This window comes from Notothenia rossii (assembly GCF_949606895.1).
Source record: "Notothenia rossii genome assembly, chromosome: 8".
Taxonomy (NCBI): Eukaryota; Metazoa; Chordata; class Actinopteri; order Perciformes; family Nototheniidae; genus Notothenia; species Notothenia rossii.
Window position 1 is genome coordinate 31149323 of NC_136906.1, and position 26350 is coordinate 31175672.

At 40.4% G+C, this 26350-nt stretch overlaps 1 protein-coding gene and 1 long non-coding RNA gene across 5 annotated transcripts; one reads left to right on the plus strand and one right to left on the minus strand.

Annotated features, from left to right (window-relative positions):
* The first annotated feature begins 2534 nt into the window (after positions 1–2534).
* LOC307015551 lies at positions 2535–7001 on the plus strand. Of its 2 annotated transcripts, none has more exons than XR_013801571.1 (3): positions 2535–3299; positions 5721–5883; positions 6708–7001. It is a non-coding gene; the product is annotated as an uncharacterized lncRNA (long non-coding RNA). The 2 variants fall into 2 exon arrangements; XR_013801572.1 differs by lacking the exon at positions 2535–3299 and adding an exon at positions 3613–3881.
* Positions 7002–19010: 12009 nt separating this feature from the next.
* LOC307015537 (uncharacterized protein) lies at positions 19011–25232 on the minus strand. 3 transcript variants are annotated; one of them, XM_079644206.1, is made up of 16 exons: positions 25102–25232; positions 24840–24972; positions 24664–24738; positions 24100–24495; positions 23808–23912; positions 23467–23699; positions 23209–23387; positions 22526–22619; positions 22209–22444; positions 21877–21991; positions 21355–21472; positions 21183–21274; positions 20431–20747; positions 20159–20332; positions 19517–19693; positions 19011–19289 (listed from the first exon to the last, which is right to left on the minus strand). In XM_079644206.1, the coding sequence occupies exons 1-13, from the start codon at positions 25168–25170 to the stop codon at positions 20511–20513; spliced, it is 2082 nt and encodes a 693-aa protein (XP_079500332.1). In that variant the 5' UTR covers positions 25171–25232; the 3' UTR covers positions 19011–19289; positions 19517–19693; positions 20159–20332; positions 20431–20510. The 3 variants fall into 3 exon arrangements, with proteins under 3 accessions (XP_079500332.1, XP_079500331.1, XP_079500333.1); XM_079644205.1 differs by having other exon boundaries at positions 23467–23912; XM_079644207.1 differs by lacking the exons at positions 19011–19289; positions 19517–19693; positions 20159–20332; ... (1 more) ...; positions 21183–21274; positions 21355–21472 and having other exon boundaries at positions 21880–21969; positions 23467–23912.
* Positions 25233–26350: the final 1118 nt, after the last annotated feature.

The window sequence follows — 26350 nt, forward strand, 5'->3', positions numbered from 1 at the left end:
CATACAAAGCAATAGCAATGTAAAACGAAGTAAACTGGATATAAACTCTCCAAACAGGCGAAAAACCTACCAGTTTCACCCACTGTCTCTGCCACCTCCCTCCATGCCTGGTTCCTCCGGTTTGTATCCCGGTAAATAGTTCCGGTCGTAAAGAACCGGGTGATTTGCTACCGTAATATCTCGTTTGGAATATGAGGAAATGAACTGCGGTCTGGCTCTCCCAGCTTGCACGCGGTTTGATTGGCTGCGCTTGCATTGGCGGGATTTGCATAAACGGGATTTGATTGGCTGATGCCAAGCATCGAGCCTCAAAAGTTGAACATTGTTCAACTTTTGATGCCGATAGATGCTCGTGATGCTTGCAAAGCCATGCCATGCTCCCCACAATGCAGTTCGGCGAAGATTAAAAATCTTCTAAGTCACCCCATTCAAGTGAATGGGCGAAGCGTTGAAAGCATTTTTTGATGCCTGTAGTGTAGACGTACCGTTAGGCGTAACAGTGGGGGCTTTTCACACCTGTGAATACACATCACCCCCGTCCTATCGACGGATCTCACACCTACTTGGGATATCACACCTTCCTTTGTTCTCACACCTCGATCAAAGGGGAGGCGGGACTTAGCTCATTAGCATAAGTAGGGAGAGGTGTGACCTGTCACAGCACCTGTCACTTTGTATGCATACTAATGTGATTGAAGCGGGATGAACATTACTACTCGTGACTAAGAACTTGATCACTGAGTCTGCATCTTCTCTCCTGCATGGCATAGCTCCTGGCCAACCTGTGTATGCATCGACTACAACTAGTAAGTATCTGAACCCTCTTACTTTGTCAATCATGTCAGTGTAGTCAATTATGATTTCTTCTCCTGCCATCTTAGGTAAAGGAAACTTTCCCTGGTGCGGTTTTACAGTGGCTCTGATGTTATGGGTTAAGCAAATTACACATTCCTCTAGGTAATTAGCTATCATGTCGGGTAGGTAGGGGTGCCACCAGTGAGTCAGGTGTCTGCTCATTTGAGTTTTGCCGCAATATGTTGGGCCGTGTGCTTCTTTAAGCATTGATCTTACCCATCCTGGGGGGTATCACTGGTCTCCCATCTGGGGAGTACCATATCCCGTCTTTATTGGTAGCTCCTCTGTCTAACCATACTGTCTTATCTTGAGGAGACCCTGCTGCTTGAGCTTCTTTAAGAGTATCATCTGTTACTGCGCGCAATAAGTCAGCAGATTTTGAGCAGCATTTGAAACTGGGGCATATACCCTGCTTTGGCTTTGGCTGCCTTGTCTGCTGCATTGTTACCCCAAGCCAAATAGTTTTCTGCTGTGTTGTGACCTTTACATTTAAGTAAAGCTAGTTTGTTGGGTAACATTACTGCTTCTGCAAGCCTTTTGATCTCTTTTTCGTGTTTGATGGGAGTATTGGTGGATGTTACAAATCCTGCTCGCATCCATTGGCGCATTTCCACATGTATGACACCATGAACATATGCTGAGTCAGTATAGATGTTTACATCTTTTCCCTTTGATAGCTCTAATGCTGCAATGACTCCCATTACTTCTGCCAACTGTGCTGAGACTTTCCCTGTTACTTCTCCTGTTGATCTTTCCTCAAACTCTCCCTCAGCTCTCTGACTCACGACTGCGTTGGAGCTTGGAGCCCTCTGGTGGGGTGTCTAAAACAACATCCATCTGTGAACAGGTTTTCTGCATGTGGCATCGGCTCGTCTCTGACATCTATTCTTAGCTTCACATCCTGAATGATTCTTTCCTCACACCTATGGGGTTCTCCGCTGCCAATGGTGTCTGCGCTGTTAACTCCTTCATGTGTGTAGGTGATGTGTGCTTGCGTCAGAGTTTTCTCTAACCTGGTCTGTCTTGTGGAAGTCATTGTGAATGCACTTGAGTTCACAAAAGAGACAATGCTATGTGTTGTCAGTACTGTCAAAGGGTGTCTCATCACAGTATGTGAAATTTTATTTTAAGATACGTGCTGTACCTGCTGCATGTCTTGTGCATGGAGGTTCCCTGTTCTCCACTCTGTCCAGTGTAATACTAATGTACATCAGTATTGACCTACATCCCCCCTTTTTCTGAAATAGAACACCATTTACTGTGTTTTCATTTTCAGAAACATCAAGGAAAAATGGCAATGCATAGGATGCAGAGGCGAGAGAGGTGACCTGGGACATGGATTGTTTGAGAGAAATGAAAGCAGCTTCTGCAGCTTGTGTCCAGGCCAGTGTGGCAGTGAGATTGCGCATGCCTTTCTCATTGATCAGTGTTCTCAGTACAGCTGTTCTTGGGTTATACTCTGGGATTTAGTGTCTGCTGTAGCCTGTGAGACCCAGAAAAGATAACATGTCTTTGACTGTCCTGGGTTTTGGGTGATGCAATATAACCTCCTGATGTGTTGCTGACATGCCTGTACCTGCTGGAGAGATAACTCTGCCCAAAAATGTCACCTCTTTAAGGGGGCATTGTAGCTTTTTCTTAGAAACCTTGAACCCTCATGGATAGGATACTAAATAAATGTGCACACTTTTTATATAGTAACCTTTGTACCTCAGCAGGAGGGAGTTAGTTTATAAAGGTCCTTCACTGATCACTTAACTATCACGCAGCTGTGTGCAGCATTTACTGTAAGAATCACACATTTATTCAATAATGCAGACTTAATAAATGACCATTCTTTGTTGATTCTGGCTGGAGTGTTAATTGACAGTAGTTACATAAGCTTCAAAACGAGCCACAACTGCGCGTGCACACATGCAGAACTTATAGAATTAGCAATAATCCCCTGGTAATGATGATTTTAGTATTATTTTCTGTGATGATGGAGCATCAACTTTTGGATCAACCAGATATTGACAGATTAGGGTTGTCCATAACAGTCACTTTAAACATGTGACTGACTCTGTATAACATTGTTTTCCTTACTCTTGTGATTTTTGTTCATCCTATCTAAAAGATTAAAAAAACATGAGTTCATTGTTTTAACACGATTTTTCACGATATAATAAAATACATGAATCCTGTAAACATTTGTAGTATAGTATTCTTATTTTTGGTATTCCCTGACATTATCTGTGTTTCTGTTACAGATGCCTACTCAAAAAGTGTGCCAGACATGCAGGCAAAGCATAGGAGTAGCAAGTAAAAAATGCAAACAATGTGGTGCCATCCAACCCTACAAAGAGAAACTCTCCAAGCAAAAAGAAAAGGTTGCACAGGAGTGGAAGGCCACGCAAAAGAAAAACCACAGTGTCAACAAAGTGTATGACTCGAAACATTTACTGGTAAGCTTTTTTCTCTTGCAGATGTCAGTTATCATCCCTGATCTTAATCTTTTTATACAAATTGTTAAATTACTTAATTGATTTATACTTTCCAACAGTCGACCTCATTTACTTTTTAAAAATAATCCTAATTTCTTAATTAAGTTTATGTGAGAAGTACAGACTAGTGCACGATTACTGCACTTTAGGTTTGGGCGGTATTACGGTATACCAGGGTATTTCGAAATACCGTCGGTATGATTTTCAATACCGTGACGTCACAGACTGTGCGCCAAATCACAGATGCGTTTCATTCTATTCCACTGACACGGAGTTTTGACAGGGACGACATTGATTGTAATGCACAGCACGCGCCAGCAGAGGGCAGGGGAGGGCAGTCCGTCTTTCCCGCTCTCAGAGCTCAGCACAGAGCTGAGCTGAGCAAGATGGCGGCAGCATTTGCCGGCCCCGAACTCGGACAACTAGTAAAAAAGAAAACTGCCTCTGCGCCTGTTTGGGACTATTTTGGGTTTACTCGTCGCCAGTGACTTCATCCAGCACAACGAGAGACAGAGGCACTTCTTTGGGAATGTTTAAGACGGGGTGAGTGAGTGTTGACATTTTTTAATCCTATGCAACTGGTTGATGGTTTTGTAGTCGAGGTCGGACGGTTTTAAAAACGAAAGCATTTACGTGCTAAACATTCACGCGAGTAATCCAATGAATCAAATGGAAATAAGGTTTTTAACACATGCACGGAATAATATTGCCAAACTAGTTAGTGAATATAGCAAACTTTATTCAATAAGTCAAGTATTTACTCCCGGAAAATGTTTATGTATGATGATATATTGTTAACTTAGCTCACTATGGAAACAACGTCGGACATCTACAAACGCGTCCTGTATCCGATCTCAAAATGTGCCATTTGCACAATGTGTCATGTATGCAGCCCTTGTTTTGCACTTGCGCGCACATCGCGGCACTTTGCGAGCGTCTACCGGCTCGGGCTGCATTTTACACCGAACATATAATATACCTTTCGAAACATCTATTTGCCGCCGAACGCCACCTCACTCAAGTCGACCCAAGTCATACCGTCAGTGGCGGCTGGTGGAAAATATTTTTGGTGGGGCTGTTGATATAGTGAGTAAAAAAAATTTTTGGGGGAGAAATTACCCCTTAAATTGGGACTGATACCGTCATATACCGTATACCACGGTATGATGTCAGCAAGGTATGACGGTATGAAAAAAATGATACCGCCCATGCCTACTGCACTTCATGTAATGTGTTAAGCAAAATTGTTGTCACCGTTGTATTTAAATCTGTAAAGGCATAACACATTTTTTCGAACTGATGTTAGATAGTGTTTGTACTTGCAAGCACCCAGTTTTAGTAAAACATTATTTCTTAACCAGAAGTAACATAGTTCAGGCCAGTGGTAATTCCTAGAATCAGAGCTTCAATGTACATGTTTTTCTAATTATATCTTACAAAAAAACCTGCATTTTGGTGTTTTATATTTTATTTTGGAACTTCATAGTATGGAAAACACATAATTATGTGACTATGGTTTCCAAATGTAATATAAATGAAATATCATATACATTTTTGAATAAATGGTAAAACCAAGAATGTCACATAATCAAAACCAGCCCATATTAATATAGTGCTTGAAAGACAATCAAGACCTGGAAAGAGTTAGTATTAATAAAGAGGCCCTTAAAAGCACTTTCATTAAGCTTACCAGAGTCTCTGACTTTGAGCCGTGTTCGAACAGTCATTTCAAAATTCCCCTGTAACACCAGCTTTACATCTGAAGTGCTGTTAATGCAGAACTTTGAACCTGAAATGATATAGGTTATAGCTTGCTGACATGTTTCAAAGCTAAATGTAGCTTATTCAGATATCTGAATGTGAGAGTTAAATGGACCCATATTAGGGATGCCAGAAACTGACCATGATCAAAATCGGACAGCCCTGGCGAATATTAATCGATTATTCGCCGCCGAATTGAAACTAAGCCAGGAAAAAAAAGAAAAACATAAATAATAATAAAAATATATATACATAAAATCGAATTTTAAAAATAATTTTCGATTATGGAGACTATAACGAATATTCGAAAAATAGAATAATCGCTGGCATCCCTAACCCATATAAAAAGAACTATGCCCATGTAAAAAAAACTCAAAGTGAACCCGAGCTCGATAAACTTCTCTTTTTTTTACAGTTCTTTTTTAGGGGCTCCCCTAAAAGGGGTCTAAAATCACACCTGGTTAATTGTGGGGTGCCTTCCTCAATGTGCACACGTATCACATCAGTGCATTTTTCACTTATGCAAAATAAATGGAGTTATAATGGCTTTAGGTGTGTGATGATGTTTAGAGCTGTTGTGTACATAATATTTCTTGTTTTTTTGTGTCCATTGTGTTCCAGCTCCACAAATGGAAAATGTTAGATCGACGTCCCATCCTCCTTCTTGCCAAGAGAGGCACAAATGGTTTTGCGGCCGATTGCATCTGTCCATGGCAAATCGAGACAGAAGATGGTAACAATGCACTTGTTACCATAAAGAGGATTTACGAAAGCCTTATTAATGGTAAAGTATACAAATCTGCATGCTATATTTCAGCAATGTATCTGTTAACATTTTTTGTAAATTAGTTGCTCAGTTATCTGGTTTTAAATGTAAAAAAATGTGAATCACTGTTTACCAAGTAGTAAAAATATGTCGTTATGTCTTGTTTTGTCAGTTAAAGGGCCCATGTCATGCTTTTCTGGTTATTACCCGTCCCCTTGTGTGTTATGAAGCTTTTCCTGCATGTAAATGGTCTGCAGAGTCACAAACCCTCAAAGTACACCCTGTAGCGAGTAAAACTCTAACACAGAAAATACCTGTCTATGCTGCTCTTTTTCAAAAAAAATTCTTCCTGAGTATAGTGACGTAACGGGCATAGTGACGTACCGGCTCACAAACACACACTCACTCAGCCTTATCTTTTCTCAGCCGAGGCTCCGTGGATCTCCTCACGCACACACGCACTCACACTCACAGCCTGGATGTGAGTGTGTGTGTGTGTGTGCGCTCAGGCTGAGTTCCTCGCTGTCTCGCAGACCCCACGCAGCAACCAGGAAACAACACCAGTAATCCAGCTCACACTGTCTGCTCCTCGAGCCTCAAAGGGCGGAGCAGCGAGCCCCCCAACGTCCCGCCAACACGGCACCCAGACCCCACGCAGCATTCTCATCTGTTTGTCCTTACTGGTGTCATTTCCTGGTTGCTAACAAACGCCATTGTAGCACATAATCACTGATGTTCCGCTGTTTCTTTTTTAGCTGTAATTACTCAGATTATAAATGTATATGGCGGATTATACTTGGTCATTTACTCACCATGCGTCTACTTTTTTTTCTTCTCAATAGTGACTTTGGCAGTTGAACCTGAGGGCCCTTCAACCACACAAGCAGAAATGGCCGCAGAACCCAGGATCACACTTGTCTGTACCTCTTACCACCGAGACTGACACTGAGTTCACTCTCTTCCTCACTCCTGTGTCCTCCGGCCTGACTCCTGCTCTCTCCTCCGGGCTGACTCCTGCTCTCTCCTCCGGCCTGACTCCTGCTCTCTCCTCCGGCCTGACTCCTGCTCTCTCCTCCGGCCTGACTCCTGCTCTCTCCTCCGGCCTGACTCCTGCTCTCTCCTCCGGCCTGACTCCTGCTCTCTCCTCCGGGCTGACTCCTGCTCTCTCCTCCGGCCTGACTCCTGCTCTCTCCTCCGGCCTGACTCCTGCTCTCTCCTCCGGCCTGACTCCTGCTCTCTCCTCCGGCCTGACTCTTGCTCTCTCCTCCGGCGGACTCCTGCTCTCTCCTCCGGCCTGACTCCTGCTCTCTCCTCCGGGCTGACTCCTGCTCTCTCCTCCGGCCTGACTCCTGCTCTCTCCTCCGGGCTGACTCCTGCTCTCTCCTCCGGGCTGACTCTTGCTCTCTCCTCCGGGCTGACTCCTGCTCTCTCCTCCGGGCTGACTCCTGCTCTCTCCTCCGGCCTGACTCCTGCGCTCTCCTCCGGGCTGACTCCTGCTCTCTCCTCCGGCCTGACTCCTGCTCTCTCCTCCGGGCTGACTCCTGCTCTCTCCTCCGGGCTGACTCCTGCTCTCTCCTCCGGGCTGACTCCTGCTCTCTCCTCCGGGCTGACTCTTGCTCTCTCCTCAGTGTCTTCCTCACAGAAAAGAAGACCAACGAGGAATAAAGTGGCAATTAATGGTATGTGCGGGTTAATTAGTAATTATCTTATTTACATCGACTGAAACTGTGTTTGATTTTGCACATTGAATTAGTTAAAGAGAGAGAAAACAATCATCGGTACAATTAGAATACACCACCTTTTGTTTTGTTTAAGACTTTGCAGTATCAAAAGTCTCAGTGCCATTTTGAACAGTTTAATTGAGCACAATGTGATGTTAGGCAATGTTTAGGAGGTTATTGCTGAACTTCAACTTATTACCATCTTTTAATTCCTTGCAGAATGTCCCATTCATCAAGGGTCAGACACTTTCCCCTACAAAAAACTACTGAGGGAACGAATCAGGGAGGCTTGTTTAGAAAATATTTTTAAATAAATAAACAATGACAATAATGTTTCCGTGGAACCAAGTCTTATCTTATTGGATTTTCGTATACTTTGTTTAAAAGGAGTGTTTCAGTCTTAAGCATGACTGCTAATGTAAATATTGAAATTACAGTAACAATAATTTATTATTAATTTAAGGTTGAAGTACTTGTGTAATGCTTCATGTCGCATTAATGCATCATGTCCAGCCATTTATTTGTATATTACATTTTTTCTTGTAATCCTTTGTAGGTGAATTCCTATTCTTGGCAGTACAAATATTTTTTGAAATAATAATAGTATTCCAAAATATTAAACTGATGGGGAAAATGCTATTGACTATGTTACAGTCCTTCATATGTTTGAGTTAATCGTACCTACTATTATTTCAAATTATCCTTTGATTTCACTGGACTTTTTGTATTTACATGTATGACATTTGAAAAAAATGAAGTTTACCTAAAATCTATGTTTCTTTACTCAGGGCCATACCAAGGTGTTGGTGCAGTGGCAGTCTTGCTCTGGATGGTATGTATCTAATCTGAAGTTTCCTTCAGTGTAGCTGATGGGTCTGGCAGAACAGGGGCCACAAAGTAGTCTTACCAACCAACTTCATCAACCCTGAGATCACTAACTTAAACATTTTGGGTTCCTCAGCAGTAAATTGAATTTAGTTGATCACATGGGGGTGGGGAGCCATGTCATCAATGGCTCTATCAGACGCTTGCGCCATAAAGTAAGACATCCAAGTTCTCTGCCCTTCGTCATTCAGACATCGCGCCCTAGAAACGCTGTCTGATTGTAACACATAAGCAGGGAAGTAGCCTACATTGAAATAGAAATTAAAATATACAATAGAGTTTATCATTGATCAATATCACTAAAGGTTAAATGATTGATATGTGAGGCTGGATGGTATTTGATCTCTTTTGTAATTACTGACTTGTTACATTTGTTCTTAACAATTATACTATAAGTATAGTTAGTAGTAATAAGTAGTATTATTTCTGTGTGCAGTCTTGCAGGCAGTTGTCTAAGTTTAGTGCTGTATGTTTGGGCATTGATAAGACAGCAAATTCAAAGAATTGGTCAAATGAAACATTGACTTTGAAATAAAAAATGTACCTTGTATTATATATGATGTACGTGTTATATATAAATATATACATTATACTGCACTTTCATCATGATATTTTTGAGTGACTTAGTATATCTTCTCATTTGAAATAGCATTGTCAACATACTGTAGAACTACATATTCCAAAAAGTAATACTTTTTGCTGTGTCAGTATTGTCATACTGATATTCTGTACAAACTGTGAAGTCCACTGAGACAAATGTAACATTTGTGATATTGGGCTATATAAATAAACATTGATTGATTGATTGATTGACTGTTTCTGTTTTACAGTGGGGCGAAGTGGAAAAATTCCTGGGAGCCAAAGGAAAACTTTTCCAGTTAAATATGGCTGACTTTTTTTTTTCTACTTTGGAGTAATAAAATACATATAAAAAAAACATCTATGTAAGTGTTGTGCCTATTTGTGTTCTTATGTTATCAGTGAGCTGAAGCCAAGACAAATACAAATATGTTTTAAGTGTATCCATACAAACTCATTCTCTAAAACTGTCATGATTGGTCTGTTGTGAATGACACCCATGAGGAAAAAGGTCCTATACATTATATCACATCGGCAGGGCTGTGATGTGATGAGGTCCTCGCGAGCGTCGACGGGGGGGTGGTGTGTAAACCCTGGACACACCAAGCCGATTACAGCTAGTGGAGCCTCGCAGCAGAAACTGTGGCGCGCTCAATTGCGCCGCATTTGCGCATCAGATGAGGCTCCCTCCACAAGATGAGGGCGAGAGGCAGACGCAGTCTGTGTGATCGGCGTGTATGGAGGGGACATCGGCACATCACAGACTGGTGCATACATTGTACAGGCGGCAATTTGAAATGGAACGCAGCCCACACACGGCAGACAAACCCAAACACTTTTGGAACACGCCACCTCCAGACACATTAACATGCACTCCCCTAACTTTCCCCTAATCTGACATTGTATTTCATTCCATAACATATACATATACTGTTCACCCATGTGAAACACACACACTGAAACCAAAATCATTTACAAACATGTAAAAATCTCTCATATGCGATGGAAACTTCTGAAGCAATGGAAACAGGAGTCAGAGAGACACGAGGAGAGCAGGAACTTTGATGGCAAACTGATGGTTTATTCACAAGACATGTTGTGTGCCACGAATTGACACAAAAGATGCCAAACCAATTCTGAAGATCTCTACCCCAGACCCATATTTAGCTAGTTCTGAGAGAAGAATCAACATTGTGCATAACAAGATAAAACCAACACCTCTCTCAGCTGACGCCAATAGGCAGGAACAGGGAGACAAAACACTGAGAGCACAGTAGCCAAGGCTACAGGTGCCTGTGCTCAGTCAGGACAAGACCTGGGGGGTATACCACGAAACTGGTTCAACCTAACCTGGATATGTTTGAGTTAGCCGGTTGGCCTAATCCAAAACATACGCCCTCTCGCTAAACGGCACTACGACACGGGTTATCAAGTGGATCGCTCAAGCCAGCCGTGTCCTATCTAGTTAGGTGCGCGTTCACATAAAAGGGGTAGTATTTGGAGCATTCGACCAATCACAAACATGGAGAAGCGTACTGACAGCGCAGCGCGTCATACTTCCTGAATGAAAAGTCAACTATATAATTAGACAAATATGAAGACTTTAAACATCCATGACTCAAACACTTTATCCAGGATAAAAGCCACATAGCTGCACCTGCAAGGTGAACACAGCTGGTAAAAGAAAAAGTGTTTGAATGCGTACATTAACAGGTTTATGATATGCCCCGTCTAAGACACGATCTGACTTTAATTACATTTGACTCGAGTGTTTCGTAATGTGTTGCTTAAAATAATACTTCTGCATACAGTATGTGACACTGTAAGTGTTGCACGGCCAGATACGGCTCAGCTGACTCAGATAAGGAAATATATGATACATTATGATGTGATGCCGCGGACTGTACTGTTACTTTGATCCAGTTACTTATGATATTTAATTAAGCTTTCTTAACGCTAATGTTATAATAGTCAGATTGCACATTCACACGTGAACACGTTTGGTTCTATGCAAACTCAGTAATATCCATTGTGATACAGTTATAAGGCCTTCACAAGAGACTGTCAGTGGAGATTAAAGGGGATCAGGAGCTCACGTCTTCTCAGAGTCCTTGGTATCTGGCTTGATGATTGTCTCACATTTCTAAACTTCATGTCAATAACCTGCTTAAAAAGCTGAGGGTTAGGCTAGGTTTCTTCTACAGGAACAAGTCCTGTTTCTCTGCTTGAGGCCAGGAAAAGGCTAGTCACTGTGACCTTTTGACCTGTGCTGGACTATGGTGATTTGATCTATATGAATGCACCTGCCAATTGCCTGGTCAAGTTAGATGCTGCGTATCACAGTGCACTGAGATTTATGACAAACTGTAAAGCATTAACCCATCACTGTACCCTGTATGCAAGGGCTGGTTTGCTTTCACTAACTGTACGGAGGCTCAGTCACTGGTACATTTTTATATAAGCCATGTTAGGGAAACTTCCATCTTATATCTGCTCCCTGATCTCACGGAAAATTGTAAGTGGCTACTGCCTGAGATCGAATGCTGTGGTTTTATTAAATGTGCCAACTGCTAGGACTGTCTTAGGGAAGACAGCTTTTAGATGCGCAGCTCCTCTGTCTTGGAATAGTCTGCAAATTAAATGGAAACTGAGCAATCTGGTGCCACTAAATGTTTTTAAAGCTCGGTTGGATGCTACTCAATCGGAAGCTATTGGTACCTGTTTATGTGGATAGTTATGTAAATGATGCTGTATGATGTCCTTTTGTTGTTCTGTTTATGTTTTTATGTTTCATGTGGAACCTACTTGAGCAGGTCTCCCTTGAAAAAGAGATCAATGATCTCAATGGGATACACCTGTATAAATAAAGGTTTGAAATTAAATGAAATGAGAGTCATCATCATCATGTTCTCTCTGCTGCTGCTGCTGCTGCTGCTGTATGGAATCAAATTAGGGTCAATAATATTCACAAATTATTTCACAGTCTGCAGTTGTATATCACCTAGAAAGAAAGGATCCGTCTTGTATAAAACTCTCGCGAGAGTTCGGCTGAATGTCACGTGGCTGAATGTTTACGTTTGGTAGGCAGCCTTTCAGTTAGGATCGTTAACATCAGTTGGCCACAGCAAATGATGGTGAGAAGCTAAACTATCTATTAATTATGTCAATGACAGGGAGTGTGATTGTTGAAAAGCGATCTTGCTGGTGTTCAAAGAAGAATGACAACACTGTAGATCACCAACACTATGGTTTATTTTTTATTCACAGGCAAGTCAATGTTGTCGCAGTAAAAGTCCCAAGATAGCTCCTGGTGCAATAAAAATGTTCCCTTGCAGTGTTTTACTATTATGTCTGATGTTTCTCTATTAATATTGCTGCTGCATTAATGTGTATGTTGCATCATGTTACTGCTGTAGATGTGTTTCCGAGCCGCTCCGATTACAACGAGAGTTACAACGAGAACGTGACGTCATATTTACAATAGAAGGATCCTTTCTAGCCATAACCGAGGATCTTGCCTACGTCTGTTTCCGGTATTGTTTTTGACGAATGTATTTTGTTATACACACATTCCTTCACATTTAAATTAAAATGTACATTAAAATATTTCGTGAGGCTTTCTAAAATGTTTTAAAATATAACTACGGTTCGAGTTGAAGAGTTTATAAATTAACATGAACCGAAGCTGTTGCCTGGTAACGCAATCGTGCAACGTCACGTCCGTTAATTCCACATCCACACACATCGATTTAATAAATGAATGTAGCCTTTGTATCTGCTAAAAGAGGTACCGACCAGCTGGGGCAACAGAAAATTGGCGAAATTGAGTGTGACTATTACAAATGAAATCATTATTATATTAATATTGATAATAATAACAACCAGTGGTGTAGTCCAGGGTATACGCAGGTATACGGCGTATACCCACTTATTTTTCAGACACCATGGCGTATACCCACTTCTCAATCACCGCTGGTGCGCATTATTTAGTAGTGGCTCAATGTCATTTCATAGTACTGTGAAGACTCATGACACAAACCTACTCTGCCTCATATTGGCTAACTCTATGCCTTCGCTGGTTAGATTGGTCAGGTTTTCAGCGCGAGAACTGATGAAAAACCAATCAGAGGCAGAGTAGGGCGGGTCTTAATAAGGGAAAAAAACTGCATGTAGACAAATGTTAATTTACTTTCAACTATTTGCCATTACAAAAATTGTATGAACTGTTAAAATGAAGCGAGCCATTCAGACTAAAATTTCCTTTTACAATAAACGTCCTTGTGGAACTACATCAGCCAGCAGCTCAGCTACAGATAGTGAGGCTAGAACACCGGAGCTGTTAGCTGATAGCCCTGTTATCATCAGCCCAACACCTGCGCTCCCTCCGTCCCCCTCATCCGTTGAAGAGGATGCTGACAGGGAAGGAGATGAAGACGACAATAACGGTGGGTCTCACTTCTATATTTTAAGATTTTTGTAACAAATCGTAGCTAGGTAGTCATATATACTAACATAAAAGTAGTAATAGCATTATTTTCGTTAATAGTTGGTTTCAACTTTTAAATTGAGTATTTCTGATTCTAGTGGCGCTAGTTAGCTATTATAGCTTCATGGCAATGAGCACAGCACACCTTAGTGAGACAGAAAGACATTTGGAAAATACATCCATTATTTGCTGCAATCCATATTTATTACTCTGAACTTTATTGTGTCCCTTATGCTAAGTGTCTGCCTCAACTTTATTTTCCCGACATTTACATTTATCTTGTACACAAAATCCATCCCCATACACCAGAGATAGCCTGAAGGCTTTTCAAGAGCATAGCTAGGTACCACGCAATCTGAAGAACGTTAGCGCTTAGCTAACGTTAGCTAACATAATGCTAAGATCATCGTGTGTTTGGTGACGTGACACAGCTATCTGCTTAATTGTAACATTAGCTGTGGCAACTGAAGATTAGTGTTTTGGATTGTCAGCGTTTTCCTGTCAAATGGAGATAAAAAATTAGCTAGCTAGCACTAGCAGCTACATAATTTGAGGTCAAATGTAGCTCGTGCTAATTTATAGGAGACTGCACAATCTGAGGGTAGATGTTGGCTGCCAGTGGTCTCTTCTAATTAAAGACAGCCATTTATCCCGCCGATCTACCTCTTTTAGGATTGAATAAAGTCTTATATCTGTGTTACTTTGGCGACTGTTGTTTCAGCCAACAGCTTAAAAATAGCAAGGGCATTTTGACCTTGTGCGACGCACAGCCAGATTCGGGCATAGCGACGCTACGTGGAATCCACGAATTTGGATACATTATGAAAACGGGTACTTTTATTTTGAAGGCAGGATGCGGTAGGAAGTAAAAGACGTATGACGGTAAAAGTTTAAAAGTGCGTCTTCCTCACGAAAGGAAACGTGCTGTTGTTTACCAAGGACCTGGTTGAAAAGGGCACAAGGTTTGTCTGTGTTTAGGTCTAATTTGTGTGCAACATTGAGTCACGTCATAACGCCTTTTCTTAGAAGAGTTTTCACACTTTGTATTGACACAGCCATGGATAAAGCTACAGCTAGGCCCTGTGTAATTGACCCTGACTATTTGGGGGCTAAAATGAAAAAATCTAATAATGCAGATTATGAAGGTGACAACTTTACACTTTTGAATAGGTTATGGTCATTGTTCCCCTTTTATAGCCTATAATTCAATCACTTTTGTTGTTCTTCCCTTAAACATCAATAATGACTGGCCTGACCTGTGGACTGTCAATCAAAAAGAGGATTTTAAATCCAAGAACCCCTGGTTGGGATCCAAAAACAAAAAACTTGGTAAGTTTAGGTATCTTGTTAGTTTAGGTAGCTTCTGAAACAGTGGACACACATTAATATTGTGTGCGTGTGTGTGTGTGTCCTTTTATGTATATGGGAAAAATAGACCATGCACACATACAGCTGTGGATACAGTAGTTACATTGTATGTTTATGCTTCACAGGATGTCTGGTTTGTAGCAGTGTGAACTCCATTGGGATCAACAAGGAGCAAGGTGTATAACTCTCAAGAGAATGGATGAACTTTGAAATTCAAGTGTCTTCTCAGGGAAGTAGAGAAACAAGTCTGTCAGTCTTGAGAAATAAGATCAGGAAACATGCTTTGTCCAAGGCACACTCTCAGGCTGTGAAGGTGGCAGAACAACAAAAAGAATCGGCCATTGAGAATGCAGTGGAGGTTATGACTGAGTCCTACAAGAAGGAAACTGATGCTGTGTTCCGAACAGCCTACCATTTGGCCAAAAAGAACAGACCCTTTTCTGACCATAAGAGCCTCATTGAGCTGCAGGAACTGAATGGTGTTAAGATGGGCTCAATACTTCATTCACGTTACAGTGCAACACAAATCATACAACATGTTGCCAGTGAGATGCAGAGCAAAATTGTGAGTAACATAATAGCATCATCCACGAAGTTAGCTGTCCTTATTGACGAGGCCTCTTCTTTAAGTCACAAACCTATCATGACAGTTTCTGTAAAAGCGTCAATTGAAGGAGCAAGCCCTGAGTTCATATTCCTTGATCTAGTTGAATTAGACAATCAGAGAGCAGATGGCATAGAACAGGCTTTACTCACCTGTTTAATGAAGGCTGGCTTTACAGAAGAGTGGCTTCTTGAAAACTGGGTAACATTTGTGTCTGATGGAGCCAGTATCATGCTAGGAAAGAAGTCAGGAGTAGCAACCAGGTTGACCTCGAGATTCCCAAGGCTCTTTGTGTTGCACTGTATGAACCATAGGCTGGAACTAGCTGTGTCAAATGCTGTTGATGAGGTGACGGGTGTCAACCACTTTAAAATATTTATGCAGAAGCTATATTCACTTTATAGTATGTCGAACAAAAATGAGCGTGAACTCAAAGATGCAGCAGCTGAAGTAGGCTCACAACTTCTTCGCATTGGCAGAGTTTTAGATGTACGCTGGGTGGGCAGTAGCTTTCGTACTGTTCGTGCTGTGTGGACATCCCTGGGAGGTCTTGTGCAGCACTTTAAGAATGCGTCTTCCGATGAGATGAGGTCCACCAAAGAGAAACAAATGTACAGAGGTTTATTATACCGTCTTCAAAGTCCTGAATTTATCTGTGACCTTGGGCTCATGTATGACACTCTCCATGAACTAAGTTTCCTGTCACTGGAGCTTCAAGCTCATTCTATAACTCTCCTCAGAGCAGAGCATCTGCTGAAACACTCAATCAGAGTGATACAGTCTTTCAAAGAGAGTCCAGGTGAAAAATACTGTGAGGCTTTAGAGGCAAAAGAGGCTGGGGAGTATCGCTCTATAGCTCTAGTAGGAAATGCAAAGCTGAAGTCAATCAATCCAGGCCAGTTCTTACAAAGCCTTGTGAACAATCTTGAGCAACGCTTGTCTTTTGAAGATGCGGTCATCAAGGACTTCAGCATCCTTGATCAGAGTAAATGGCCATCAAACCCCAGCATTCGCCATGGTGAAGACCAGGTTAAGTGACTGTGCAAGCGATTTCACTTGTGCACAGACCAAGCACTGAATGGGATGCGAGACCTACTGGAAGAGCCCAATAGTGAGCCCAAGGACCTAAAACCACTCATGAACTGTATGAAGACATTCCCTGTCAGCACAGCAGAGTGTGAGAGGAACTTTAGCCTTATGAACAATATAAGCTCAGACAAAAGGGCTGTACTACTGATCTCGAACATATCAAACTTGATGATGATTAATATCAACGGCCCCCCTACTTCTATGTTTGATCCTCAAAAGTATATGAGGACCTGGTTGAAGAGACACCGTGCTGCCACTTCTATGCGTTCAAGGCAATGCGGTGTGAAAACTCCTGCAGAAAGCAAGTCTGTCTGGAAAATACTGTAATATGAGCACTTACTTAGAAACCCAGCACTGGGTTGAGAGAGTCACTTTGGTTTTCATGGATATGTTGTAAAATGTATATATTTTTGTTCATTGTTAACTATATATTGTTGTTTTGTAACATATCGTTTTGAATTTATTGTTGAATTATTTGAATGATGATATTCAATATTTGTGGTGATATTTATTTATATATATATATATATATATATATATATATATATATATATATACACTATATTGCCAAAAGTATTGGGTCACCTGCCTTGATGTGCATATGAACTTAAGTGACATCCCATTCTTAATCCATAGGGTTTCATATGACGTCGGTCCACCCTTTGCATCTATAACAGCTTCAACTCTTATGGGAAGGCTTTCCACCAGGTTTAGGAGTGTGTTTATGGAAATATTTGACCATTCTTCCAGAAGCGGCAACTGAAGTTGGATGAAGAGACTGGCTCTCAGGCTGTGCTCCTAATTCATCCCAAGGGTGTTCTATTGGTTTGAGGTCAGGACTCTGTGCAGGCCAGTCAAGTTCATCCACACCAAACTCTGTCATCCATGTCTTTATGGACCTTGCTTTGTGCACTGGTGCACGGTCATGTTGGAACATGAAGGGGCCATTCCCAAACTGTTTTCTAAGTTGGGAGTATGGAATTGTCCAAAATCTCTTGGTTAAATTACCTCACAAATGCGCTTCTGGAAGAATGGTCAAAAATTCCCATAAACACACTCCTAAACCTTGTGGAACGCTCTGCTTATTTATATAACAAATAATTCACTCATGAGAAGGAACGACAGATGTCCCGTAATGTAGTGGAGTAAAAGTAAGATATTTTACTTTGAAATGTAGTGGAGTAAAAGTAAAAAGTCCCCCAAAATGGAAATACTTAAGTAAAGTACAGATACTTCAAAAAAGTACTTAAGTACAGTAACGAATTACATTTACTTCGTCACTGTCCACCACTGTGTGTAAGTAATACTGAGTAACTATACTGGGTTAATATTTTTGGGGTGAACTAAATAGAGTATGTCACTATAAAACAGGGCGATAATCCTTTGCACTATGGGCTGCTTAAAAAAAATTGCAAAACTAAGAGTATACCCACTTCTCCAGGGACCACTACACCACTGATAACAACCGACCGTCGGGGTAGCATTTGCTTGGCATTTCCGGGTATATCTCCACTGGTTGGGCCACGTTAACAATACTGTGTAATTGTCACGTTTGAAGGGACGAAATCGTGACAGCTTCACGTCTCCCATCATGGTAAATCGTCACATGTTCACGTCTTGCCGTGATACCGGGTTGTGCTGACCATGTCCATGCCTTTATGACAACAGTGTACCAATCTTCTGATGGCTACTTCCAGCAGGATAACTCACCGTGTCACAAAGCTCAAATATTCTCCAACTGGTTTCTTGAACATGACAATGAATTTTACTCAAATGTCACAGTCCACAGTCATCAGATCCAAATCCTACAGTGCACCATTGGGATGTGGTGAACCAGAGATTTGCGTCATGGATGTGCAGCCGACAAATCTGCAGCAACTGCGTGATACGATCAGGTCAATATTGAGCAAAATCTCTGAGGAATGCTTCCAGTACCTTGTTTAATCTATGCCATGAAGACTTAACGCAGTTCTGAAAGCAGATGGGGGTCCAACCCATCCTAGCAAGGTGTACCTAATTAAGTGGCTCGTGAGTGTATTACTTAGCTCAATTTGTATTGTTAGTGTGTGTCTGTAGGAGTAAAGTCTAGACACATTCTTTGGATGTAAGCATTGGCTAATTAAACAGATCATGATTAAATGACATGATGATAATAAGGGTGATCACCAAAACCTTATACCAGGGGTGGGGAACCTCTGGCCCTCGAGGTAACTCGGATCTGAAGGTGACTGATAACTGCTAATGGCATTTACTTGAATACCAGACATAGTAAATGCAAAGCAGGATCATATAAAAAAAAAGGTAATAAACAAGCCATTCAATCGTAATACTCGTTTTAATACGTTCACATGCATACAACACAATAGACTTGTTAAGTCCTGTTCGTTGTCCTGTTTGTTGTCCTCATCACCGTCCTGTTAGTTTTCCTCATCACCGTCTTGTTCGTTGTCCTCATCACCGTCCTCATCACCGTCTTGTTCGTTGTCCTCATCACCGTCCTCATCACCGTCCTGTTCGTCGTCCTCATTACCGTCTTCAATGTCTTCCTCCATCATGAGAAAAGACGAGTCCGAGCCAATACAGCTGTAGGTGCTGGTGACTCTGCTCAGTTTCTGCTCCAGAAGATATTGATGGTGTAAAATACAGCAGTGCAGTCCCCTGTATCCCTCTTCTGTTATATCGCTTGGAGAAACTAAAATAAAAAGACAAAATGACAGTCTATGTAAGGCAACTTTTAATTAGCATTGATGTTGGTTCCATATAAGCAATTTGAATGTTTAACTCCGAGGCTGTATATTAGCTAAAAAGATTTGTGATTCAGAAAAAATGCAATCATTACAGATGCTATTCAGTGATAGACATTTGACACTGGGAGGGGGGCAGTGGCAAATGTTATAAATCGGTATTTGTGGAACATACTTTGGTTCCTGATATCGTCTTTTGTCTGATGAAGGAGGTGGTCCAGTTTGTCCAGTGCCTGCCTCAGATTTTGACAATGCTGGGTCATCTCCTTCACAATGATGACTTTCTCCTCTTCCATACGCCTGACCAGCATAACCTGGTCAAAAAGTCGTCTCTTTGTGCGCAGGTTCACCACTATAATGGAAAAAACACAAAATATGACAACCACAATGGTAAGGCTAATAAAACAATTAATATCAGTTTGTATTCAATCTTTTTAACTGAAATTGACAAAAACCTTAAAATCTGGTAAAAAAAAATTCAACCTCGCCGCTTGCTGAATTTTTTCAATTCTGTCTATGTTGGCAGAATTACATTCAGTATGTCTTGAGATTCAACATTAGTATGCAGTTCAGGGTGGTCAGGAAGGGTTTTACTGTTTCCATAGATATGCCTGTCCCAGTGAGACTAGACTATTAAGACTTGATAGGGCAACATCATACAGACCTTTCAATATAATTATTTTAAAATGATTTGTTGTGATCATGATGATTTGTGACACCTATGTTGATAGCTCTGTGTTACATTGGTGATTATATTCTAGTACTTCAATTGAATTTATGGAATATCTAGGGCAAACAAAAACAAGTTGTTTCTTACCATCTCCTTGCGCCTCCCAGGGCAGAATGACATCCTCAGACAGACCGCATGCTGCTTCTGTGTCAATTTTCTCTGAACAGGCATCAATGGTGTTGTACTGCAGTATCCTCTCTCTGAGTTTCTTCTTGAGCTCTGTCAGTCTTCTCCGTTTGCGTTGCCTTGTTTGGTTGCTGTCTGTAAAGTAAAACAAAATACAAATAAACTAATATTAATAATACAAACAACAACAACAAGAAACAAATATTGTTTCTAGATAACGTAATAATAAATACCATTTTGTCGATAGAGGTCGTGTTTCTTTCTTCGGAGGGAATAAATAATTTAATCTATTTCTCTCTGGAGCTCCTCCTGGCTACTCTGGGCTCCATGTTTCCCTTGAAAACAGAAACAACAAGGTGTAATCATAAAACATGAAGCCAAATGTTTGGAAATATGGAACCAAATCTATACCACAGTGATCATATAACATACCAGTGGCTGCCCATTGCTTGACCTCCAACACCCACTGCTCCGTGTCCTCCAGGGAGATGTTCAGCTCTTGCTTGAGACTCTCAAGATTGTCCACTTCAGTTTGTGCTTTCTGTGTAGTCTGGTTAGAATGTTTAAAAGGAAAAAGTGAATATGCGTTCCAGTTGGTTGAGAAGGTTGTTTTTTACTGAATTCCTTTATGCACATTAACTGACCAGACAACAACATGAAATGCTAAACACCTTCTCTTCAAGGTTGGCAAGTATCACCTTAGTGTCCCTTTTTTTTCAAGATCAAGCAGGATTAACATTATTATTATTATTATTATTATTATTATCCAGAAATTCAGATGAATCAACCTATAGTGCTTTATTAAAAACAAACAGAACAGAGACTCTCTTGGCAGAACAGTGTGCCATGGCAGCGCCATCATAATGAAATGATTGCAGAATACATTCAATTCAACAACATGTAGCTAAGGATGGTGTTAAATTACTACAACAACAAACTCGGATAGTCTTAATATACATTTTGAAATGCAGCATGGACGTCTTACTTTGACAAATCTCTTTGAGAGTGTCTTGTGGAGATTCTCCACCTTCCTGTGGTTCCATTGCATAGCCAGCACGGTTATCATATCTGCTCTAGCTGTAAACACAAAAACATGAAAATGCATATGAGCTTTACAATGTGGCACTACTTAAAACTATTTGTTTTCCTCTACCAACCTGATTTGGTCATGTATTTTGTTGTCAGAGCTGCCCTTGAGAGGAAGCTGTTAACCTGTTCCATTTCCTCGCCGACAGTATTTCCAGCACCTTTCTGGCTTCTGCCACCCCACTTCACCTGCTCAGAATCATAAACAATGAGATCTAGCTATTTAGTTCAATATTATAATTTCTTGTACTGTACATCTTTAGTTAACATCAGTGTCAGGAGCAATTTCAGAAAGTTAAAATGTTCTGAGATTGAATTATGCTTTGAACTACAATGTCACAACTGCAGTTATTTGAAGCTCTATTCATTCATTATTTCTACAGTGCGGATATATTTACTAAAATAAACATAATGGGTTTTGGAAGCCTATCCTTGTGACAGTCTGTTTTGTAACAATTTTGTCAACATTTGTAACTATTACAATTATTCCACAGGCTTGAATAGAATATACTACATGATATTCTTATGTGCACTACAATTTCTAAAACATTTGAATCTAGTAGTGACACAAATGTTTAACTTGCATACTGTACCTCGCATTTGCCTGTGTGGGCCTTGGCGTGCATTACAGAGAGAAAAGGTTTCATCTCTGTAAGTGGTTGGAGCTCAGGCAACTTTGCTGCCATCTTCTCCAAATAAGGCCAGTACCTGTAATGACAAAATCAATTAGCTTTTCCAGTTGCATGATGGCATAATAGTAAAAAGATAAACCAGGTCCTTAAAATTACCAGTACAATCCTTGTAACCAACATCAGCATTTATCCAAATGAATGCTTTTTTTGCTTTACATCTACTGGATGTGCAAGAATTAAATAGATAACACGTTTCCCACAAACACTTCCAATTTTGCAATAGTTATAACCACCTGCAGGCAACATCCATACAAAAGAATGTTGCATTCGCAACTTCAGCCAGCTCCTTCTGCAGGAACATTGGGTAGGCATATATTTCACCACGGTAGTGATTTAGGCCTTGTAGCAAGATGCCATGTCTGCACACAGCTATTTGCAGGCCTTCCTCATCCACCTTGGCCCTGGACTTGTGTGAGGTTTCTCTGCAAGCTGTGAATGTTGCCGGTCCACAAACATCACGACCACTTTTCTGAAATAGACACAATCTGTTACATTTAACCCTGTGCTAAGAAAAATAAATAAAGGGTTAGGGGATTGAATAGATTCTTACAATCGTCATCTGGCTCCTGATTTTGTCGACAAAGGCAGACACTTTACTGTCCTGGGCAATGAACAGTCCATCAAATAGAGACGGTTCATCTGTCCTGCGAAATTCGAGAAAGAAATTGTAAGCAACATTATCATACATACATAAGTTTGATTGTGTCCTCTATTTAATGTGGCCAATTTGCTTTTGCCATCAATTTTTCATAAATGTGGAAAAGGTCTTTGTGAATTTGATCTGTAATTCTGTGTAAAGTCTTTTGTCACCATTATTTAACATTAGTGAAAAGTTTACTGACTTCTTGTAAAAAGGTACAAATAAAAGTACATCCTTTATATTGATGGGCATGGAATAGGGCAGAGGAAGGCATAGAAAAAGGTTCCTGGGCAATTTAATACATTTTTCATGAAGCGATTATATCCAAAACTGGTTCTTAGCTCCAACATATCCAACTAACGTCAACCATTTAACATTTTAAAGTTGAGTTAACTTTACAGTCGTCATATATAATAATGTTTATGAATTGGATTTATATAATTATGTGTAATTTCAAACCAACTATTGTTTTCTGATGGTCTACAAACTTTGGAAAAAGAAATTGCAGAGTTGGGGAAAGTTAAACATTTCAGCAAAGACATTCAGCTTAGTCAATAAAACAACAACTAAAATGAGAATACGATTTCACTGACCCTCTGGACTTCTTGAAGCGATAATGCTTTCTATTGCCATCTACAGCAATAGCCAGCATGTCAGGTGTGCATGCTGGGCATTTAAAGGGCTCCACCAGGCACAGATCTTCTTGTCTGTAATTACAGAAGGCAAACTCCCGAAAGACTCTGTGGAAGATATCGCTACAGATTCTGCCTGTCTGGAAACAAGAATGGTATTCATTTGGTTAATTAAAAGTTTGGTATTCAAAAATCTTGAAAACCACATTTTATTCTTACCCTTCCTGTGGAAAACGATCGATGTTCAAGCATTTTTATAAATACTTGCTGGGATAATGCTGGGCTGGCCAATTTCATTTGCTCGAATGATGTGAACACATCAAACTTAAAAATAATTTTGCAGCTGTCGGTTGCTGGCCAGTATTTGTATCCCAGCAAGTCACCTATGCTCGGGGACCATTTGGCGGAACAAATTGGACAGCACACAGAAGGCAGACGAACGTTGTATGGACCTGAGAAAAAATATAAATGTGCAATTTGACAGCTATCTATGCAATGTAGGACAAAAGTATAATAGTAATCCTGTATTTCTGCTTGATCGTCTTCTGGTGGCAACAAACCATTGATAGTCACCAACACGGTCTGCTTTCCTGGGATGATGGTGAAATCTTGGCTTGGACCACAGAAGCAGATTTGGGATGGCGGAGGAATTGGAAGCAGACACACTGCAGCAAAGACAATTTCAGAGATTCATATGCATGTTAGGACATGTTAGGACATGTAGTCAATACAAATTGAGACATTTTAACTGTTAAAGCAAACTTCCGACATGGTGAAAATGATGCCGCTGTATATGTAGTGCACATTAGGAAACCATGGTAAGGGAATATGTAATACATTATTTGAACCCACCTTGTTCACAGAGTCCATATTGGCCACTTTCATCCACAACCACTAAGGATGTGGGAGGAATAGGTCTGTAAAACCCATCAAACATGGCTTCCCTGTCATGGAAGACATGTTTACCATGGATAATAGGGTCACATGCCGGACAAAGAAAGGGAGTTCCTGGTGGAACACAGTTCAAGCACCGGACCACAGCATCAGCAGTTTTGCATTGGAGACAGGAACGTGTAGAGACAATCTCTGCAGCCAATTTCAAATTAAGGAGCTCTAGCATTGCAGCTCTGAATTTTTGTTCACGTTTCAACTGTCTTTGGGTCCATGTTGATGCAGTGGGTGTTTCTTCTGATGATGCAGGGAAAGTGAGAGAACCCAACAGGTTTCTCAGTGTCTGAAGATGTTGATCTAAAATAACAAAATATAAAACAAATCATGGAATTTAGTTTAATTAAAAAAAGATATTCCATACAAGGCTTTTCACTTTACAATGTATCATGAACAAAGCTATTACATACTACAAACAATTACCTACATTTCAAGTTGAAGGATAATTTAAGAATTCATTGTGCATACCAAGACTTGGGACCTGTAGAGGAATCTCATGTGTCTCCTCGACCTCTGGGGACTTCTGAGAGCTGGAAGGTTTAACTGCATAAAACAAAGTACGATGATATGGGAAACATTATTGAGGACCGACCAACGACATTAAAACTTAATGAAACACTAGAACTAGATTATATTTTACAGACCAGATCGATTCTTATTCCAATGTTGGGCTATAATGTTCCCATCCAGGTCCCTCTTCCTCCAGGAAACATTTGATCCTTGCGTTATTTTCTTTGGTATCTTCTGTATCTTCGGTTTCTTTGGTTTCTTTGGTATCTTAATATATAAATATATAAAAGAGATTATATATTTCCCTTAATTGTTGCACACACATCTTTGTAATGTGTGTGTCTGTTATCATTTGAGTAAATGTTATAATACATTTTTGGATAATGTTGTACTTGCCTTATTTGCCAACTCATCTGCGAGGGCATTCCCTATCTCTAGCCATTCATCCAGTTGCTTGGATGCCATTTTTAAGTGAGGATAAAAAGGGCAACAACAAACAAAGGATTAACTGACATACAGGGAGGGAGGGAGAAAAACAAAACAAAAGAAAAGAAAACGAGAGGGGTGAAAGAGAGTAGGAAGAGGAATATGGCTCTGAAAAGAACCGTTGATTTTTTTATGATAATAGGCTACTTCATATAATTGAATTGATAGATGACCTGAACAAAACCAAACAGATGAACTCAGATTAGCTGTGCTACCATGTAATTTAATTGTTGCTTCATAAATAAGCATTTGCCAAAATAAAACTACAGGCACCAAAATCAATCAAGTCCCAGGTAAATCAGTAATTACAGGGAAATATATTTCTCTTTTTAACTAGATGTGATGCTTTCACAAAACTTAAGTTGAATTAGCGAATGTTTAAAGTAGTAAAACAACTATGACCTGATGATATTCAAGTGTTGAACTTACCCTAACTATCATTAATGCAACATGTTAGGTGACATTTAGAAGAAAAAAAAAGTGTGTGCATTATAAAAAGCGCCATGTAAATGTCAACTATTATTATTATTATTATTATTATTAAAGTGCCATTTCCTTTCGCATTGTTTACGTTCATATCATGTCCTGGTCTCGTTAGCTGAATATACATACTTTTGCCATTGTTATGTGTTATGTCACGTGCTACCAAGGGTTTTCTTTTTAGGCAAGATTTTAGCTCCTTTTGTGCGAAGGAGAAAACTCTCCCTCCAACTTGTTGTAGACGAACCTTCTTATATTGCAATACATATCCGTTAGCGCATATAAGCTAAGCGCTAAGCTAAGCGCTAACCTTTACAGCCATGCTATTGCTAACAACATGCATTCGCCTATAATGCCTATGCCACGGGCCAGCCCTAAAACGTAAAACTGAAATATCGTGGATAAACATGATTAGTAGAAAAACGACAGGATTAATTAAAAGCGTAAACAAATCAAATGAAATACAGAAATCAGATTTACCACTTGTAAAGCTCTGACGCTCTTTAACAATTCTTCTTCTTCTTCTTCATCTTCTTCTTCATCTTCATCTTCTTGGCTCGTCGCACTTTTATTGATGCGCAAGGTTAAAGTTCACGGGATTACGATCGTGACAAAACGTGACAAAAGGTCGTAATAAACTGCTGCTAGAAATGAATAATGGGAAAGCTACGTGGCTATG

What these genes read in the sequence shown, in the direction of transcription:
- LOC307015537 (XM_079644205.1), bottom strand. Translation starts at nt 25,170, where the DNA reads ATGGCATCCAAGCAACTGGATGAATGGCTAGAGATAGGGAATGCCCTC. An exon ending in ATATGGACTCTGTGAACAAG is followed by an intron (nt 23,913 to 24,099) that starts GTGGGTTCAAAT and finishes TCTTTGCTGCAG; the next exon opens with TGTGTCTGCTTCCAATTCCT. An exon ending in TCTCAAAGAGATTTGTCAAA is followed by an intron (nt 20,748 to 21,182) that starts GTAAGACGTCCA and finishes CATTCTAACCAG; the next exon opens with ACTACACAGAAAGCACAAAC.